We start from the raw sequence: 20610 nt of genomic DNA on the forward strand, positions 1-20610 counted from the left end.
TGATAAGAGTATAGCCTGATAATCTACCTTCTCTAATAAAGAGGCTGATTACCTTAAAAAGATTTTCAAAAAGGCATTATTAAATATACACTCAGACATTCCGCATGAAACCTTACCTGACCTACAATTCAAAGCCAGCTTGAGTGTAACATCAACCTGTCAATAGGTTCCTAAGCAAATCATTATAATAAAAATGCCTTTATTGTATTCAGCATATATCTTAGAGAATTTAATCTGAACACAGTTTTAAAAGTATTTTCATTTAATGCATCATTCTGACAAAACCTGTGAAAAAAACCTGAATTATACAACTCATTTAGGAATAAAATCAGGAAATAAAGGAAATGTTGTCATTCAGGGACGTAGTTACTATTGAGTAAGCCTGTCAAAATTCCCAGGGATGTCCAATGACCGAAATTGCACCCCCTTCCTTTCCTCTGACATCTGTCTACCCCCTTCCTCAAAATGCTGTGGTGGGTCAGAACACAACATAGGAAAGGCCCCATTGGACAGAGAGCACTTTCAGCACTGCCTCTGCCACAGCATTTGACAGTCCAGCAGGATGAAGGGGGAGAGATGGGTGCACAGGTAGACAGATCCCGGCCCCAAGCAGAGAGAGGGGAGGGTAGAGACACACCAGACATGAGAACAGAGTGGGGAGGGGGGAGGCACAAAAAAGCACAGTTACTTAACAGCTGTTATATCCAGGGAAAGCAGGCAGATATTCTCACATGGGGGTGACGTCATCCACGGAGCCTGGTACGAACAATAGTAAAAGTGTATTGCCACTTTAAGATTTATAGAAAGTTTGCAACTGTCTGCACCGCACATGCATGAGTGTCTTCTCACCCGATGCCGGCTGACGAGGTCATCGGTTCTATGCCAAAGTGAAGAAGTCAACTAAGGAAGGTGGGTGGGTTGTGAGAATATCTGCCTGCTCTCCCTAGATAACACCTGTTACATTAAGTAACAAGCAGGCAGCATATTCTCACATGTGGGACTCCCTAGCTTTAGTAAAGGGATGGAGGGAGAGTTGACTTCTAAAGAAACAAATGTTTGTTGCCTTGCAAGAAAATCAGGTATATTGTCCAATACGAGTAGGTGGAGGCAAGGGAAAGAATAAATACAGATTAAACAGAAGAACTGCATCCTCAAGAGGATAAAGGGTATCCCTCAGGGTTCTTTACTGTCACCTGTATTGTTCAACATTCTCTTAGCACCGTTACTTCTACTCATAGAAGAATGTGGAATTCGAATCTACTGCTATGCAGATGATATCCTGCTATTAGCAAAAGTAGACCCAACCTCTTTGACTTTGACTAAAGTTGTCAACTGTCTTGAGAGCATTAAAATATGGCTGGAAAAGAACAAATTAAAGATTAACCTTGAGAAGAGCTATGGATGCTGGTTAACTGGGTAATTGCCAGCACCAAACATTTTGTTGCAATTCCACAGAAGGGATATTCCCCTCATACAAAAATTTAAATATCTTGGGATACATATAGATTCCAAACTTACTTTCAAGACACAAGTATCGAAGGTATTAAAAAAGGGTTTCTATGTGTTAAGAACACCGAGATCGGTTCAAAGTCTTTGACAACAACCTTCAAACCCTTATTCATGCATTCCTGATATCTAGGATAGATTACTGTAATGTAGCTTATGCAGGGCTTACAAAGTTAAACCTCAAATGTTTACAAATATTATGGAATATAGCCATAAAGCTACTAGGACTTAAGGGTAAATATGACCACGTTACCCCTCTATATAAACAATATCATTGACTCCCAATTGCATACCGAATTCAATTCAAAATTCTCTTGCTTACTCATAAATCATTTCACATGTTGACTCCCAACTCTCAGCTCTTTGACAATTCCTTATTCTCCGATGCGCATACTAAGATTAATGCAAGCTAACAGACTCGTTCTTCCAGGAGTAAGTAGAAGAAAATGGGAGTTGACGTGTGCAAAAGCCATCTATTATCTAGCACCTAGTCTCTGGAATGGCCTCCATAAAAACATCAGAGTGGAGACTAATACTAAAGCCTTCTTAAAACATATTTTTTCCAGCAAGCATTTGGGGTAGATGCTCTAGTAATGGATCATATCTATTGAAGATTTTCAGCAAATCATCCTGAAAAAAACACAATGTATTTTAAATTTTAAAGTTGGAATTTGTTGTATTTTTTGTTGTTCTCTATGTGCTTTCCTATTCTAAATAGCGTTCCTTTTTTTATTTAGATACCTCTAGTGTTTATGTAAACTACTGAGAACTCTGAGTAAGATTCGGTGGTATATCAAATTTGATCAAACATACTATAGTAATAGAGGTTGTAAATAATAGGTGACCTTTTAGCGGCAGGGGAACCCAAGCATAGGCGAGGAAGACGCCAGAGATTCAAAAAGAAAAGAAAAAATGGACACTGGCAAATGTACTATATGGACGACCAGACCAAAATGAGGAGGTAAACCCAAGTGTAGCTCAGCAAGATACAGATGGAATTTTGTCAAGCAAAATGAAAGCATGGTTCCCATTGATTAGAATAGTGTCAAGGAAACTAGGAAAAAAAACACAGTAGTAAGGAAAGAAAAACGTTACTGTGGACCATAGAAAGACATAAGGGTGGACTGATAGCAAAGCCACATGTTTAAAATGCTCCAGTGAAGGCTGTGAGAGAACTCTGGTATGTCTTGAACATGACCATAGCAAGTGCAATCAGTTTGTAAACTATGTAACAGCAGTACAGGAGCTTCACATCACCTGTTTTGTTTTTTTTTCAACTCTTATGCCAATTGCTCTATATCATATGGTTCTCAATAAGTGAGACAAAGAACATCCTAGACCCCTGAGGAAGGAGTGCTTTTCGAAACACGGACTTTGTCAGGTCCTGTCTTCTTATAAATGAGAACCACCTTTAGGACAAAATTTTATTGACTCCAATAAAGTTCCTGTGCTTTGTACATCATTTCTGCAGTCCATTTGCTTCTGTTATAAAGGTAAAAAAACATTCTAAATAGGATGTGCACTAGCTTCCTCCTCCCCTATAGCCAGTCCCAAGCCTCCAACTTCTTTAGATGGAGATGGAGGTGAAGGTTGATCTGGAAATTGTCCATTTGACATTAGGAAAAGGATAGTAGGTTAAGATATTCCAAAAGAATACTGTGAATATTTCCAAGAGTACTGTATTAGAATTGATAGTACAGTGGTAGACATTCCATATTGAAAAACCTGGTTGATCCTGCTGAGGGAACCGAATTAATGAACCGTCTATATAGTATTCTTCATCTTAAAGCCTCAGCAGAAAATATGGATGAAACATATAGTCAAGGAAAAGAAGGCAATCCACATGAGAGATGTACCCCAATAGTAGTTCTTTTTGAGAATGGAAAAAATGTGGTAGGGAATCCAACTTAACAGATTGGATCCCTCCATTAGAATCTTTGTGATATAATATAGCAGAGTTGTTTTGATGGATGGGATAGACAATCTATCCTAAGCTGTTCTACACGTTATGATCATGATGGAGTAACAAGCAGAAAAAAAAAAACTGTCCTGTTTACTTCATGATTATATTGCACACAAAAAAAGGGAAATACAACCCTACAGGCTTTACACCCATGGTGGATCCCTGAAATAATATCAATGGTGCTGTGAATGCAAGTATGCACAGCATAGAACCATGAGTAAAAGTTCCAGTTTCAAAGTGGAGATTGTGACCAGTCAGGCTTCGTGCCTGCCTTGGTCCCTGCGGTTTCACTAAAGCCTACCAGGGGGAGCCATTGAGGAGCCCAGGTGAGATCAGACTCAGAACAGGGCGTGGCTCCTCCCCATTAAAGGTCAGTAGTTTGCTCTTGGTAGAGGAGGTGAGAGGGAAGACATGGGTCTCTTCCCAAGTAGGGCATTTCTGGCAAGCTAGGGTAATGCCTTAGACCTGGATGTGGAAGAAGTTGGGGTACACACCACCTTTTTCAGCACAAGCCAGTTTGTGTCTGATAAAGCTGCAAGGGGAAGCCAAGAGGATTAGCAACTCCTTTTCCAAGCCTGAGCTGAACCACTGTGAGTTTTTTTTTACTCTTATTTTGTGGCTAGGTTCTTTTCCTGCTCCTAGTCACTTTCAAAGACTTTTCTGGACTGTACTATGGTTTGATAAGCTAAGAGTGAGTGGGGAGAAGTTTGCTACCAACAGGGTGGGAATTTTGAAAGTTGTTCTGTGTGCTTTTGAAAAGCAAACTTAGTGGACTCCTCTTTACCCAGCCTTGCTACAATTTTGGGCTGGAGGCTTTATTTTGGTTGTGTTTGCCCTAGAGATTACAGTGAAAAGGCATATCTCTGGGAACTGTTTTTGGATGCTATGAACTAGACTTACCTAGGCCCTGCTGAGGAGCAGACTTGGGAGAAAAGGAAGCTGTATTATAAAGCTGCTCTGTGAGAGTGTGAATCACAGGGAGCACTGTTTCATTAGGAATAAAAATCCTGAAGGCTGCCAGTTTTCCTCTGGCCTTGTTTTTGTTTCCAGTTTTGAACATTTGTTGTTGCTTTGAAATTTATGCCATTCTGACCTTTTATTTTTGACAAGTAAATTTTGCATTATTGCAATTCAAATCACTGTGTTTGGGGTTTTGATTAAGTTCCGTGAAAATCCTGCAGGGTGACTGCAGTCTGAGTCACACGCTGGTGTACTTTTGTTGGTGGCCACTGAAGGCACTGCGGAGTCCCGGCCAAGGGCTGCAGGGTGGCTACAAGATTATGGAGCAACGATGATCCAGTCCATGAAGCTCAGTATATAAAGAGCTGAAAAATCAGGAAACTCCCAATTGAGGGTCGAAACAGACAAATATGCTGGGAACAAAAGTAAGGGAAAGAAGAGTCTTCTAGTTCTTGAGAAGCGCATCCAGAAGAAGAGTACAGATGGAACTGAAGAAGTCTATCGCAATCGAAGAAATCACAGATCCGTGCTCTGGGCTCCATATCTAACCATTATAGAGCTTTCCTGAGGCACCTGACATACTGAAGGAAAAAAAGGAGGAGGAGAGGGTTACGATGGGATGTCATAGGATCCTGAAGCAAATAATGTAGATTCATACTCAGTGCTTACAGTAATATGCATGAAGACAGGTCAGAAGGCATACGTAGAATTCCAGATGGTTCAGGATTGAGAGCATCGAAAAATATTTTTTCAAGTTTTTGATGGGGATCATCTACTGGATGTCTACTGGAAGAGCGTTGATAGCAGTGTGTCAATGTAGACCTAGAATTGGTACCATGTGGTTTCAACGTGCTATACTTAGAGTGGGCCTGTTCCAAGGGAGGCGATGTAAGCACCAGTATTGAATGCAATTTGTGTCACCGAGCTCCCTTCGGCCAAACTCAATGAGTTGTTCCTTGAAGATTTGCACTGGTACCTTTTGGTCAATAGCCGGTATCACTGATGTGGCAGCTGCAGCACTGGATCGATGACGTCAAAGGAAAGGAAAATTATAACATGATGTTGTTCCCTTGAGATTTCAATGTTCCTCGATGCTGCTGAAAAAACTGGAGTTGGTATCCATGACCTGTATATTCAACATTCAGAATGGGCCAGTACTGAGGGATTCGACGTTCGCAGCGGTGTTGCATGCAAGTGATATTCATCTTGAAGAACTCCTTCAGTTGATTCTGGAAAGAATGCATCGATACCGTTGGCTCATCTGCCAGTACCTAACTTAATGTAGTCCCTAATGCAAACAACCTAACTTAATGTACCTAACTTAATGTAGTCCCTTTGACGCTGAAGAAAAATGAAGAGATGCACCATTAATGCATGAAGAGGAGACACCGGTACCATATGCCGCTAGCTAGTACAGAAGGTACAGCAGGTGTAGAAGCATGGTTGCCTCAATAGGCAATGTACTTCAGATATGACAACATGCATCAAAGAACGATGGTGTTGATGAGAGGCATGCATCAAATAAACTCGATGCTAGACATGCCAATGATGCTTTCAAAGTCAATGTCCACTGCAATGGTATCTCCACCGCAATGGCGTAGATGAAAGACATACATCAAATAGACTATTTGATATCGATGTCCAACAGTACCAACAGGCATTGGCACTACAAAAAAGTCCAAGTTGCTGGAAATCCGACTCCAGGCCTAATATTTCTAAAAGAGAGGAAGAAAATATTCAGGTAGTTTGTTATTATTGTTTTTCTCTATCTGATTCTTTTGGTTCTTTATTTGTGTCTATAGCCCCAGAGGGCCAGCCGGAAAGGACGAGACTGTGGTGGAGTAGAAATGCTGACAAACCATTGATGCTGACAGCAGGGGCAAAGGTTTGAACGTTGTCTAAGGATCCCTTGACACCGAAACATATTAATTTAATTTTTTTTTATGGTAGAGAACAGGGGTCTCCAAAGTCCCTCCTCGAGGGCCGAATCCAGTCAGGTTTTCGGGATTTCCCCAATGAATATGCACTGAAAGCAGTACATGCATATAGATCTCAGGAGGAGGGACTCTGGAGACCCCTGTAGTAGAATAATAAACAATGAACAAGTATGAAAATAATTGAAAAAAAAAAAAAAAGAAGTGGAAAGGCAAACTTGAGGGAACAAAATTGAGATGTGTCTTCTGCGTAAAATGAAAAACTGGTGACCTCGTGAGCCAGCGTTGAGCAGGAAGGCACTTACGCAGGCGCAGTGCGGGCAGTCACAAACTTTCAAAAAATCTTAAAGTGACAATACACTTCTACCACTATCTGTACCGGGCTCCATGAATGATGCCACTCACGTAAGAATATGTTGCCTGCTTGTCTAAGGATAATAAAGAGTGCAAGGGAGACCTGGAACAAAGAAGGAGGATATGAGAGGAAGAGAGATGATAGACCAGGGGGTGAGAGAGCTGCGAGAGAGAAAGGCATGGAGCATAAAGGAAGGGGAAAAGAAGGGGCAGATTCTAAACTCAAGGGAATGAAGGGAAGAGAGAGAAAGCGAGACAAATGACTGGGGGAGAACTGCTGGCCCAATGGAGGGAGGGAGAAAGAGATGCCAGCCTACAGAAACTGGGTGGCCATCAGGAGGCACACAAAGAAGGTAAGAGAGAGGAAAACAGGCAGCCATAGGAGGGACAGGGACAAAAAAAAAGCTGCTCTTTAGGGAGAATAGGGACAAGGAAACAGAGGGGAGACACTGGACAAGATGGATAGACAGATAAGAAATGTCAAAAGGATAGGAGACATAGGAAAGAACTAAGAAAAAAAACCTAAGACAGAGAAGCAGATAATCTGCCGAAACATTAGGACCAAAGCAGTGCTCAGACAACAAAGGTAGAAAAGGAGAATATTTTTTCTGACTTTATTAATTACGGGGCATTCAATTTTTATCTACCTCAATAGGAAATAAAAAAAGTTTTCATAAAATGTTTATTTTATTTTTCAATATAATCTCATGATAGCTCCATATACTTCATCCACTTTTAGAAACATAGAAACATGATGGCAGATAAAGGCCAATTGGCCCATCTAGTCTGCCCATCTGCAGTAACCATTATCTCTATCTTTCTCTGAGAGATCCCACGTGCCTATCCCAGGCCCTTTTGAATTCAGACACAGTCTCTGCCTCCACCACCTCTTCTGGGAGACTGTTCCATGCATCTACCACCCCCTTGAAAAGAATTCTTTTGTTTGACCTTGATGTTCTCATCATTTGAAAACCACTGTCCATGGAGAAATTTCTTCAAAACTCAGAACAGGAAATAATCCGAGGGAGCCAGGTCAGCTGCTGAAACCCACATTCTCGGATAGCAGCATGCGATTGTCGTGACATGTACACCAGCATTGTTGTGAATAAGCAGCATGCCTGCTGTGAGTTTTCCTCTTCTTTTCTCCTTGATTGACTCCTGCAAAGCGATCATTGTATTGGCATAATTCTCCCCGACTATGGTTGTCTTGTGTAGCATGAACTCCATAAGCAAAACTTCATCATTGCAGAAGACAGTTGCCATGACTTTGCCTGCAGATTCTTCTGTCTTGAACTTTTTTGTATTACCTGCATTTTTGCATTGACTCCATTTTGGACTCAAGATCTCTGTGAAAGAAATAAGATTCATCATCAGTCACCAACCGATGAAAAAATTCACTTGGTGTTCACAGAGCATCTCCAAGTTCTCCTGACAGCATTGGAGTCTTGTGGCCTTCTGACATGGCATCAGTATTCTTGGTACCCCTCTTGCACTAACCTTGGCCATGCCCAACTTTTCATAAATTATTTTCCAAACTGTACCTACCAAAACGCCCATTTTTCAGCTATTTGGGAACCTCAATTCAGCTGTATAACATAGTAAATGATGGCAAATAAAGGCCTGAACGGTCCATCCAGTCTGCCCAAATCCTCGACTTTCTTGCACATTTCTGTGGAAGTTGCTTCCACAGGCTGTCCAGTGTGAAGGTCATCTTCAATGGACTCTCTATCCCACTTAAACTGCTTGCTCCAAAATTTTACTTTGTAGGTTGATGGGGCAGATTCACCATAAACTGCAGTCATGCATTCGTATATATCCTTTGGCTTTTTCCCTTCTTTTGTGAGAAGTTTTATCACTGAATAATCCAAATCTAGCAGTTTCTTACTTGATTCATACAAGGACTTTCCTTACTTCCTGTCTTTTGGAATGATAGACTCACTGAGCTGCAACTGTGCATGAGTAACCTTGAGATATGTCATAACATGCAAAGACTTGTTTCAACACGCTTGCTACTTTCTTTAATACTCAGGTAGATAAATTATTGATTGCCTCTTGTATGTCAGCTTTGGGAAATGAGCATTCTCCCTCCCCCACACCCTGGTCACCAGCAAAAGTGATATTAGAGGACATCTAAAATTTTCAGCACAGGGCTCACTGAATCCTAGCTATGCCACTGCTGTCATATAAAATCTGAGTAGGAATTATCTAAAAGGAATACCTTACTAATGAAGAGGCTGCTACATGTCGTACTCTGGGGTCTTCATCTCCAAGTAGCTGGATGATAACATTGCTGAGTACTCTATCTTGAAGTTTTAATAACTTTATTAAGAAAATAAATTTGTTATTAATAAAACATGGCACATGAAGATCAATATTAAAAATTAACTACAGCAATTAATATTTCATTTCAACCATCACTAAGAGACAAATTTAGAAAGCTAGTGATTTAAAATTTAAAAAATTCAGATGATTCGTGAACTAGAGATAAAACTACTGCATCTCTTTTTAGAAACCAAAAAAATTAAGCAACAGTAAATTAAGACTAGCATTTAAGTGGTTAGCAGGCCATAAATGTTTTAAAATAAATATATAAATCATTTTATAATTATTTTCAAGAATAAAAATTGAAAACTATGGGCTCCTTTTACTAAGCTACGTTAGGGCATTAACGCGCGGAATAGCGTGCGCTAGACGCTAACGCCAGCAATGAGCTGGTGTTCTAGCCGCGTAGCGCGGGGTTAGCGCACGCTAATCTACTGCGTGCGCTAGTGCTGCCCGATTCAGGAAAAAAAATTTCGATTCGATTCAGCCTACTGAATAGATTTTTTGATTCGATTTTCCTGCCCAATTGGGTGTTTTTATCAAACATCCTGGTGGGTTTATTTTATAGCCTCTTCACCCCCTTTGCCTTCTACTAACCACACTGGCACTGTGGTGTAAACAAAATAAACAAACAAAAAAGACTTTTCCTCTCTCTGTTAAATCCTAGCTCACGTTTGTGGTCTAACAAAAGCTCTGGCAGGATACACGTTTCAAATCTGACATATTGTAATCACAAAACAGAAAATAAAATTATTTTTTCTACCTTTTGTTGTCTGGTCATTATTCAAATCTTGTTGGTCCCAGGCTCTGGTTGTCTTCTGATAACTTGCTTGCCAGGGTCTCCTTCTTTCTTCATGCTAACCATCCATCTGCCATCTCTGTCCTCCCCTTCCATTCCCCTTCCTTCCCCTGGAGGTCTGGCATCTTTCCTTTTTTTCATCTACATCTACAGATCCACCTTTTCTCAACTACCCTTTCATCCAGCATCTCTCCCTTTCTGTAACTTTCATCCCTAAATCCCACTGTCCACCATCTCTCTCCCTCTCCTCTATTTTTAGACCCTTATTTCTTCCCCACAAAGTCCGGCATATGCCCGTCTCTTTGAACCCCCCCTTCCCTCCCTCCCTCCATGTACTTCTCCACCAGGGCCCCCTCCCCTGAACATCTTCACCCCCCTGAAGGCCTGCGTCTTCAATTTAGCTAATTTCAGCAGCCTGCCTTGCAGAAGATCACTGGCTCTAGCGATCTTTGAAAGCTGCATACGTCGTCCGAGTTGTCTTCTCTCTGCCGCGGTCCCGCCCCTCCTCTGATGTCAGAGAAGGGGCGGGACTGTGGCAGAGAGAAGACAACTCGGACGACGTATGGCAACTTGCAAAGATCGCTAGAGCCAGCGATCTTCTGCAGGGCAGGCTGCTGAAATTAGGTAAATTGATGAAGCCGGACACCAGTGGGGAAGCCACTTCCCGACTGACCCTCCCCACTCGCCCTCTAAAGCAGGAGCGGCAGGCCAGCAAGAGGCAGCGCTGCCGCTCCTGCTTTAGGGGTGAGTGGGGAGGGTCAGTCAACGAATCGGGAGGCCGATTTTTTGTCGTGTTAAATCGATTTGAATCGTTAATCGGGCAGCCCAATTCTCAGCTTCCCAAGACCGATTCTAATTTTTCCCAGCCCCCCTGCCTGATTCTCAGCTTCCCCAGCCCCCCTGCTCGATTCTCAGCTTCCCCAGCCCCCCTGCTTGATTCTCAGCTTCCATCCCCAGCCCTCAAGACTCACCAGCCCCCATGCCGATTCCCAGCTTCCATTCCCAGCCCCCAAGACTCACCAGCCCCCCTGTCGATTCCCAGCTTCCATCCCCAGCCCCCTGCCGATTCCCAGCTTCCATCCCCAGCCCCCAAGACTCACCAGCCCCCCTGCTAATGCCCAGCTTCCATCCCCAGTCCTCAAGACTCACCAGCCGCCTGCCGATTTCCAGATTCCATCCCCAGCCAAGACTCACCAGTCCCCCTGCCAATTCCCAGCTTCCATCCCCAGCCCCCAAGACTCACCAGCCCCCTGCCGATTCCTAGCCTCCATCCCCAGCCCCCAAGACTCACCAGCCCCCCTGCTAATTCCCAGCTTCCATCCCCAGTCCCCAAGACTCACCAGCCCCCTGCCGATGCTCAGCACCCTGCCGATTCTCAGCCCTCCTGACGATTCTCAGCTCTCAGTCCCGCCCGCCGATTCTCAGCCCCCTTGCCGCCGATTCTCAGCCCCCCCGTCGCCACAGATTCTCAGCCCCCCCCCCCCAACCACTGATTCTCAGCCCTCCTGCCGGTTACCCTTTGCTTCCGAAGTCTGCTCGCTCCCCCCTCAACACTCCCACGTCCTTTCGTTTCTTCTGATGTAACTTCCGGTTTCGCAAAACCGGAAGTTACATTAGATGGGAACGAGTCTGGCTGCCGGTGGTGAAAAAAAAAATTAACTTGAATCGGGGCTGAATCGGTGAGTCTGGTTTTTTACCAAAACGAACCGATTCGAATCGATTCACCTGATTCAAATCGGTGAACCGATTCGAATTGTGAATCGGGCAACACTAGCGTGTGCTAAAAATACTAGCGCACCTTAGAAAGGAGCCCTATATTTACAATGACTGGGCCCAAGCTGTAATAGTATCCACAAATATAAGAGGATCAAACATGCCACAAATATAACATTTACTCACCCCTGTATAATAGTGGACCCCTCTGTGCAAGTTTTCAGCTCTGTCTTCCAAAAATCTGACCAACCTAAATAGTTTAAATAACACAGCTGTTTCTAATCAAACTACAAAGTAATGACTTCTGCAAAAGTTTCAAACATTAATTGGGTAGAAACTATACTCATTTGGCTATTTTTATATTTCCTACAGCAGCATAGCCAATGCATAGAAGAATACTAACCTGCACAGCGGAAGTTACAACCCCGGTAACCTTGCTTGGCAGACTGAATGGGCCATTTTGGTCTTTACCTAGTAAGAAGTGCCCTTAGTGCATCCTTAACACAGGTCATTCACGTGCACTAAAGCCATTTTTACCACCAAGGTAAGATGGCCAATTTTTCTATTTTCCCCATTAATGGCCATGCACAAATTTTTCCATTAGCAAATGGCTATTATTGCATGAGCCCCTGTTGCCACCCAATGTGTAAGCAGAAAGGGCTCATGCACTAACCACATGCTATTCAGTTAGTGCACTGGAGTAGCAATAAGCATGTACATGGTTTCATTTCTACTTCACCTTTACATTCAGAGAAACCCAATTAGCCCAAGGAAGGACCAGGGAAGGGAGCTCTTCTACCCCCCGGTCCCAACTATAGAATGAAACCTAACTCTGATATCCCCCCTCCCCCAAATCTCCTACCTTCCCCCAACCAAGAGCTCTGTACCATACCATTAAAAATGTGAATGTTAGACATGGTACCCAACATGACATAAGGCCTATGCTGTACCCCACAGTGTTTCACAGCAGATTTAGGCTGGACTACACCCCCAGATCCTAATCTTCCCCCCTTAGGGAGATCAGAATAGCCCTTTTATTATCCTACCAGTTGTTTAGTCCGTTACATTAATGGTTGCTAGAATATATGTGTATACTTTTCTTTCTTTTTTTTCTCTTTTTTATTTCTTTCTGTATGTTAGTCTTTATTTCTCTTTTCCTGCCCTTCTGTCTCACTCTCTGGCCCCCTGTCTGTCTTTCTTTATTTATGTCTCTCTCTATTCCCCATCTGTCTGTCTGTCTTTTTTTTCTGTCTCTCTCCCCCTGTCTGTCTTCACTTCTCCCTTCCTTTTACCTCACCCCTGTCCAGCAGCACCCCTTCACTGCTTTCCCCTGTCCAGTAGTACCCCTTCTCCCTGTCCAGCATCCGCTAGGCCGTGCATCCTCGGGGCTTTTGCTAGGACGGTCTGACTTGCATTATCGAAGTGGGCCGGCCTAGCAAATGGCCTGCGGCCGCACAGCTCTGTGGGAGTGACAAAGTGGGTGTAGGCATCAGCAACGGAGGACGAGGTCAACACTATGCTCTCTATTCCTCGGCTGTCTCGGCAGCAGGTTACCGAGGTCGGGCCATTCAGTGAGGCAGTAGGTCGGTATGGCAGTGTTGGGGTATTGCAGTTTGTCGCTGCCTTTGTTTAAAGTTGAAACTGGAGGTGGAGAGCCCGACTGGCTGCCGAGGTTTTGTTCTAACAGCAATCTTTCCTCTCAGGCGGGAATGTTGCTGGGGAAACATGCGCAGGCTCCTACTGCGCATGCGGGGACACGACACCACGGAGGCAAGGGAACACAGGGATTGAAGTGTGCATGCGCACTAAGGGTATTATTATAGCGGATTGGACAAACATTCAAAATCTGACTGTGTGGTTTGGGTGATAATTTCTTTAAGTATGATTCCCAGACAGTGAAATGAAGATTCTCAAAACTGAACGAGCCTTTATCATGGTCACTAAACCTGCTCCAGCCGGTTTAGCGGGGCAGTATTTTACAGGCCGATCATCAAAACAGCTCACCATGGTCTTTTCCAAGCTTCCTAGCTGTCTCTGACATGCAAATGTAGTACATTGAGATCATTAATATTAAAATGTTAGCAAAATGTTCTCATTAATATTAAAAGGAGAACTCTGGGCTCTGGGCGATTCTCTAATCTTGTAGCATGTTTGTGAGCAAAATTTTCCAGCACCGTCTGAGCTGTTGTAGCCTTAATTTCTTATCAGTGCCTGACTGCTGATTGGCTCAGGCACTGACAGAATAGTAAGTTTTGACAGCTCAGAAACCAATGAACCTCCCCCCCCCCCCCCCGCATATATATTTTTTTTTTTAAGACACCCCCAAATCGAAGATCGGCAGGAGAGATGCATACTCCCATCTACTGCTGTGATCCCCAAACAACACTGACAACTAAACACTCGATATCCCCAGCAGCAGGAGGGATGCCCACTCCTTCTCACCGCTGCCCATGCCAACAACCCCCCCGTACTTTCAACATGAAGGCCGGATGGAGCAATGTCAACTCCCGCCAGTTAGCAGGCCTGCCTCTTCAAAATGAATGTAACTACTATTGTGTAAGTGGTCTGGATGTTGTTTCTATTAGCTGTATCTTGTATATCATTTGAAAGGACGCCTCAGCCCCACCACTCCACTGCTGTAAAAGATTTTATACTGCGGGAAGCTTAGTGTGGTGCTTCATCATTGGCTGTCTTTTTCAATCTTAATGTTTTTCTTTGTTTTTTTCGTGTTTGATTGTTTTGTTAAACTTTTTAGTGATAAATCAATAATTTAAAATAGTACTTATCTCAGCCAAACCTGGGGAGTCAGACCCGACATGTTTCGCACAAAGTCAGTGCTTTATCAAGGGTCTCCCAAGGCCGCCGCCGTCATCCGACTCCAAATGTTCTTTTGCTCATACTATCATTTGGAGTCGGATGACGGCGGCGGCCTTGGGAGACCCTTGATAAAGCACTGACTTTGTGCGAAACATGTCGGGTCTGACTCCCCAGGTTTGGCTGAGATAAGTACTATTTTAAATTATTGATTTATCACTAAAAAGTTTAACAAAACAATCAAACACGAAAAAAACAAAGAAAAACATTAAGATTGAATCCTTCCATCTAATGTAACTTCCAGTTTTGCAAAACCGGAAGTTACATCAGAAGCAAGGACTCTGGTGGCAGAGGAAAAGCCCGAACGGGTCTCTGTGTGCAAATCAGCGGCAGCAAGGCTCTCTCCTTCCCGGCCGGAAGTATTTCTCTTCTCACCAGCCAGGCAAAAGCAGCGGTAGCGAATGCGATTCACTACCCTGCCACTACTCCGGGCGTCTTCTCTCCATTCGGCCGCACAAGCAGAAACAGGAAGTTTTCACTGAGGGTGAGTCGCAGTGGAGAGAAGACGCAAGGAGTGGTGGCAGAAGTGGATCACTAAATAGCTACCGCCACCGGCAACATGTTGTAACGTCAAAATAAAGGTAGATGGGGGGGAGGGGAGATGGACTTGGGTGAATTGGACTGGAGGAGAGATGGGGAGAAGATGGATGGGAGAGATGAACTTGGTGGAGGGGGGAAGATGGACTTGAGGGAGATCATGGAGGGGAGATTTTTGTCTGTCTTCTTCTTTCTATGATCTTTTGTAGTTTATGAAAACGAACCTTTTTTCTTTACTTTCTCAGCTACTACTTTTAAGAACCAAAACAGCCTTCTTTTCCTACAAGGCACATGGCATGCCAGTGATATAGTATCAAAATGCAGCCAAGAAAAAAAATGACAGAGTATTTTTCATTCCAGTATAGTGTACTGGTTTGCAATCATTTCGTGCCATACCAATGTTTTGCTGAGTTTCGTTATTGATGTTGCTGATAATCTTGTGCAGTGACTATTGTTCATCGATTTATGTTGTTTCAAGTTGCCCTAAATAAAGTTTTTTAAAAATGCAATTCTGGATATAACGGACCATTTTTCCAGGTCCCTTGAAGTCCGTTATAACGCAATTATACTATAGAACCTTTTGAATGAGCCATCCTCTACACCTGTTTTAATGTTAAACCACACCATGCAGTGACCACTGGATGCCATATGATCACCCACTATAACATCAGAAACTCCTTCCTATTTGTAAGCACTAAGTCCAATATGGCCCCATCCCACATGGATTCCATTACCAACTTCTGGAACAGTTCTCCTTATAGAGAAACCAGCACCTTCTTACTCTTAGGAGACACCGCACTAGGGATACCCCAATCAACATCTGGCATGTTAAAATCTCCTATTAGTAGTATTTCCTCTTTTACAGTTATATTTTGAATGTCTACTATTTAATCTCTGACTACTTCTTTCTGTCTATGAAGGAAGCCTGTATATCACACCAATGTAAATACATTTTCCATTTACTCTTTCCAGTTTGACCCACAGTGCCTCTTCCTTACCCTGTACATCTTGTAATTGTGTGGCTTTAATATGGCATTTAACATACAATGCCACGCCCCCCTCCTTTTCTTCCTACCCTGTCTTTCCTGAATAGATTATAGCCTGGTATAACTGTGAACCATGTCTCCATGATCACTACTAAATCCAACCTCTACCATCACCTATATTAATAAAAATGATACATAAACATTAAAAGGTAGCTGCCTTAGAAGTAATTCAAAAAACATTTTTAAACTAAATAGAATTCAAGAAGCAAGGATCAAGAACAGTGGATCCATAATGGTGAGAAAGGCATGATAAATTCTGAGATCAACAAGTGAAGAAAATGTGCATACCATGGCTTATGACATTCTTTCCAACCCCTTTGCATGTTTGCATGCATATGCATGTATATGTGTGTACCTCTGTTATGTGTTCTGTTTATACATTACATGCAGAGCAGTAACTGAGGATGGTGGGTATCTTTTTGGGTGGTGAGGGTTGGACCAGTTTGTAGGGAGGAAACAACTAATTCAAGCATGTTATATGGCTATTGGAGCACAGGAACTACCTTACATGTCCAAAAGAATTGCCAAGAATTTTCTGGAAAATACCTTAGGAAGGTAAGTCTTTTTATTGGTAATTCATGCTGCTTTTCTTTGCAATTTAGGAGAATATCACACCTGGGTGATGTTATCCTCAAAGCACTAACATGGATAAAGTAATGCAGTTACTGTGCTAGTAAACTTGAATGCACTGAAATAAAAGTCAGTAAATTTTTAAAAAAATAATGAAGTGATAGCTTTCTAAATCAAAGGCCAAAAATGAATGAGTTATATTTCAGTAAAAAGAAATTATCCCATGATGTGGGCTTGTGCTTTTTGATTATGTAAACAGAAATTATTTAACTGATTGATTATTTATTTAGTTTCATTTCTTTGGAATGGAACATAAAAGTATTTTTATACAGAGACTTGAAATGTTAACAGGGGAAGTTTTCTGAAGCCACTATATACACCCTCATATCCTTTTCACATTTCTTCCCACTTTGTTACTGTGCAAGAAAGTACACTGATGTTCCAAAATATAAATGTTGATAAAATCTTTTAAGGTCATTTGAGAGAATGTTACAAATAACTTTACAGAAACTATTTAAAAACACCACTTACCTAAAATCTATTTCAGCTAGAGTTTCCAAAAGCTCAGTTCGTACCAGCCAGTAAGAGCTATTCCTCAAAGTCAGTAGGTCAACAATCAGTTGTAAACCTAATTCACTATAGGTGCTATTACATAAACTCATAAGGCAATGCTAAAAAAAAGGGAAAAAATATGTGATGTGTTAATATTTAATCTTTGTGCTCAATACACATGATTTGCAGCTTGTTTCCTGTTTGTATGATGTCACCCTCTATGAGTACTGCTTTCATGTCCAAACCCACAAATTACCATACTTATTCATTTCTCAAATTACCATACTTTTAACAGCTAATCAGTAGTGGTTAAAATGATAGAATATAACGTGCAATATAGACATTTCTAGTATATTTTTCAAAGAAATTTAGCTACCTTAAAAAGGATTAAACATGCCTAGATTGCCCCATCTAAAAACAGTCTTCCTCCAGTCATCTACATATATAAGAAAGTTCCTACAGTGTGGCTTCTACAGTGAAAATTTCACTTGTACGAGGGATTATGAGGTTGTTCCCAAGGGGTGTATTTAGGCAAGGGGAGGAAAACATTGTATGCATGATATTTTCAAAGCACACATGCTATTTTACCCTCTATGGGTGCCCATAGAGAATAAGTGAAAAGTACATGCTGTATATACTTGAATATAAGTTGATCCAAATATAAGTCGAGACCCCCATTCCCCCCCCCCAAAGGATGAAAAATGGTTGACTCAAATATAAGATGGGGGCTTAATATTCGATTGCCATGCCCTGCCAGGCTCTGCACTCAGCCCCCCTCCCTGCCAGGCTCTGCACCCAGCCCTCTTCCCTCCCTGCCCTACAAGGCTCTGCACCCAGCTCCCCTCACTCCCTGCCAGGCTCTGCACCCAACCCCACATTCCCTGCTAGGCTTTACACCCTGTCCCACCTTCTTACTCTGTACCCTCTCTGGGGACGAGAACTGGTAGCAGCATTCAGAGAGCGACACGGGGCTGGACAGGGAGCACGAAAAGCTCAGTCCTGTCGGGTGCACCCTGCCCTGTGCTGAGCCTTGCACGCAAGATCAGAGGCAGACATTGCGTGCAAGGCTCAGCACGGGGCAGGAGCACGGAAAGATCGCTCCTGCCCCATATACCGCTGGACCAACATGGATTAAAAACGACGATGCACAGGGAGGGAGGGGGGTTGGTTAAAAAAATTGTTAGTCAGCCGAGATGGGAGGAATACTTTCTGTTCTGTAATTAGTCTCCAACTCTTAAAAAAATGTAGGTGATCCAAGTTTCTTTATAGTTTGATATACCGACCATCAACATGTATCTGGTTGGTTTACAATGCTAAAAACTTAAGTGATTACCGTATTTTCTCGCATATAACGCGCGCGTTATACGTGGTTTTTACGTACCGCGCACACCCTTGCGCGTTATACGCGTGAGCGCGTTGTACAAAATTTTTTTTACATAGTTCCCCCCCCCAGTCTGATTCACACCCCCCCCGCAGGACCGCTCGCACGCACCCGCACCCCCACCCCGAAGGACCGCTCGCACGCACTCCCACCCGCACCCACACGCCCACCCTGAAGGACCGCTCGCACCCCCACAGCCTCCCGACCCCCCCCCCCATCATGTAGAAGCTCCTACCGGTGTCCTGCTGCTTCCTCTTGGCGGTCCCGAAACGATCGGGGCAAGAGGGAGCTCAAGCCCTCTTGCCCCAGCCAACCGCGGCACCCCCGACACGATCGGGGCAAGAGGGAGCTCAAGCCCTCTTGCCCCCCTGACTCCCCGACATGATCGGGGCAAAAGGGAGCCCAAGCCCTCTTTCCCCGCCGACTCCCCAACTCCCCGACAATATCGGGCCAGGAGGGAGCCCAAGTCCTCCTGGCCCTGGCGACCCCCCCCCCGCTAGTTGTTCGGGCCAGGAGGGAGCCCAAACCCTCCTGGCCACGGTGACCCCCCTACCCCCACCCCGCACTACATTACGGGTAGGAGGGATCCCAGGCCCTCCTGCCCTCAACGCAAACCCCCCTCCCCCCAACGACCGCCCCCCCCCCAAGAACCTCCGACCGCCCCCCCAGCCGACCCACGACCCCCCTGGCCGACCCCCATGACACCCCCACCCCCTTCCCCGTACTTTTGTATAGTTGGCCGGACAGACGGGAGCCAAACCCGCCTGTCCGGCAGGCAGCCAACGACGGAATGAGGGCGGATTGGCCCATCCGTCCCAAAGCTCCACCTACTGGTGGGGCCTAAAGCGCCTGGGCCAATCAGAATAGGCCCGGGAGCCTTAGGTCCCACCTGGGGGCGGGGCCTGAGGCACATGGGCTCAACCCGACCATGTGCCCAAGGCCCCGCCCCCAGGAGGGACCTAAGGCTCCCGGGCCTATTCTGATTGGCCCAGGCGCCTTAGGCCCCACCAGTAGGCGGAGCTTTGGGACGGATGGGCCAATCCGGCCTCATTCCGTCGTTGGCTGCCTGCCGGACAGGCGGGTTTGGCTCCCGTCTGTCCGGCCAACTATACAAAGGTACGGGGAAGGGGGTGGGGGTGTCATGGGGGTCGGCCAGGGGGGTCGCGGGTCGGCTGGGGGGGGCGGTCGGAGGTTCTTGGGGGGGGCGGTCGTTGGGGGGGGGGGGGTTTGCATCGAGGGCAGGAGGGCCTGGGATCCCTCCTGCCCGTAATGTAGTGCGGGGTGGGGGTAGGGGGTCGCCGTGGCCAGGAGGGTTTGGGCTCCCTCCTGGCCCGAACAACTAGTGGGGGGGGGGGTTCGCAAGAGCCAGGAGGACTTGGGCTCCCTCCTGGCCCGATATTGTCGGGGAGTTGGGGAGTCGGCGGGGCAAGAGGGCTTGGGCTCCCTTTTGCCCCGATCGTGTCGGGGAGTCGGGGGGGCAAGAGGGCTTGAGCTCCCTCTTGCCCCGATCGTGTCGGGGGTGCCGCGGTTGGCTGGGGCAAGAGGGCTTGAGCTCCCTCTTGCCCCGATCGTGTCAGGGGTGCCGCGGTTGGCTGGGGCAAGAGGGCTTGAGCTCCCTCTTGCCCCGATCGTGTCGGGGAGTCGGGACCGCTAAGAGGAAGCAGCAGGGACACCGGTAGGAGCTTCTACATGATGGGGGGGTCGGGAGGCTGTGGGGGTGCGAGCGGTCCTTCAGGGTGGGGGTGCGGGTGCGGGTGGGAGTGCGTGCGAGCGGTCCTTCGGGGTGGGGGTGCGGGTGAGCGGTCCTTCGGGGTGGGGGTGCGAGCGGTCCTGGGGGGGGGTGAATCGGACGTCGGGGGGGGGCATCAGGCTTTCAGGGTGGGGACAGGACTTCAAGGTGGAGAGGAGAGTCGGGCGGGCGAAAGGAGAGTCGGGGTGGCCAGAGGAGAGTCGGGGCGGGCGAAAGGAGAGTCAGGCGGCGACGGGAGAGTCGGGCAGCATGCGCGGTATACGGGTGTGCGCGGTATATAAAAATTTCTGTACATAAATTTGTGTTTTTTGCGCGCTATACCCGTGTGCGCGTTTTACACGGGTGCGCG

General features: G+C 45.2%; 1 protein-coding gene across 6 annotated transcripts in view; it reads right to left on the reverse strand.

Moving 5' to 3' along the window:
* HTT (huntingtin) overlaps positions 1 to 20610 on the reverse strand; it is an 831912-nt gene that overhangs the window by 505744 nt on the left and 305558 nt on the right. For all 6 annotated transcript variants that reach the window (XM_033950363.1, XM_033950354.1, XM_033950401.1 and 3 more), the window contains 3 exons: positions 17110 to 17249; positions 11738 to 11801; positions 8936 to 9036 (listed from right to left, as the gene is read on the reverse strand). In XM_033950363.1, coding sequence (XP_033806254.1) covers positions 8936 to 9036; positions 11738 to 11801; positions 17110 to 17249 — 305 coding nt within the window. The remainder of the gene's footprint in view (positions 1 to 8935; positions 9037 to 11737; positions 11802 to 17109; positions 17250 to 20610) is intronic.

Source organism: Geotrypetes seraphini, chromosome 1 (assembly GCF_902459505.1).
Source record: "Geotrypetes seraphini chromosome 1, aGeoSer1.1, whole genome shotgun sequence".
In the NCBI taxonomy this organism is placed as follows: domain Eukaryota; kingdom Metazoa; phylum Chordata; class Amphibia; order Gymnophiona; family Dermophiidae; genus Geotrypetes; species Geotrypetes seraphini.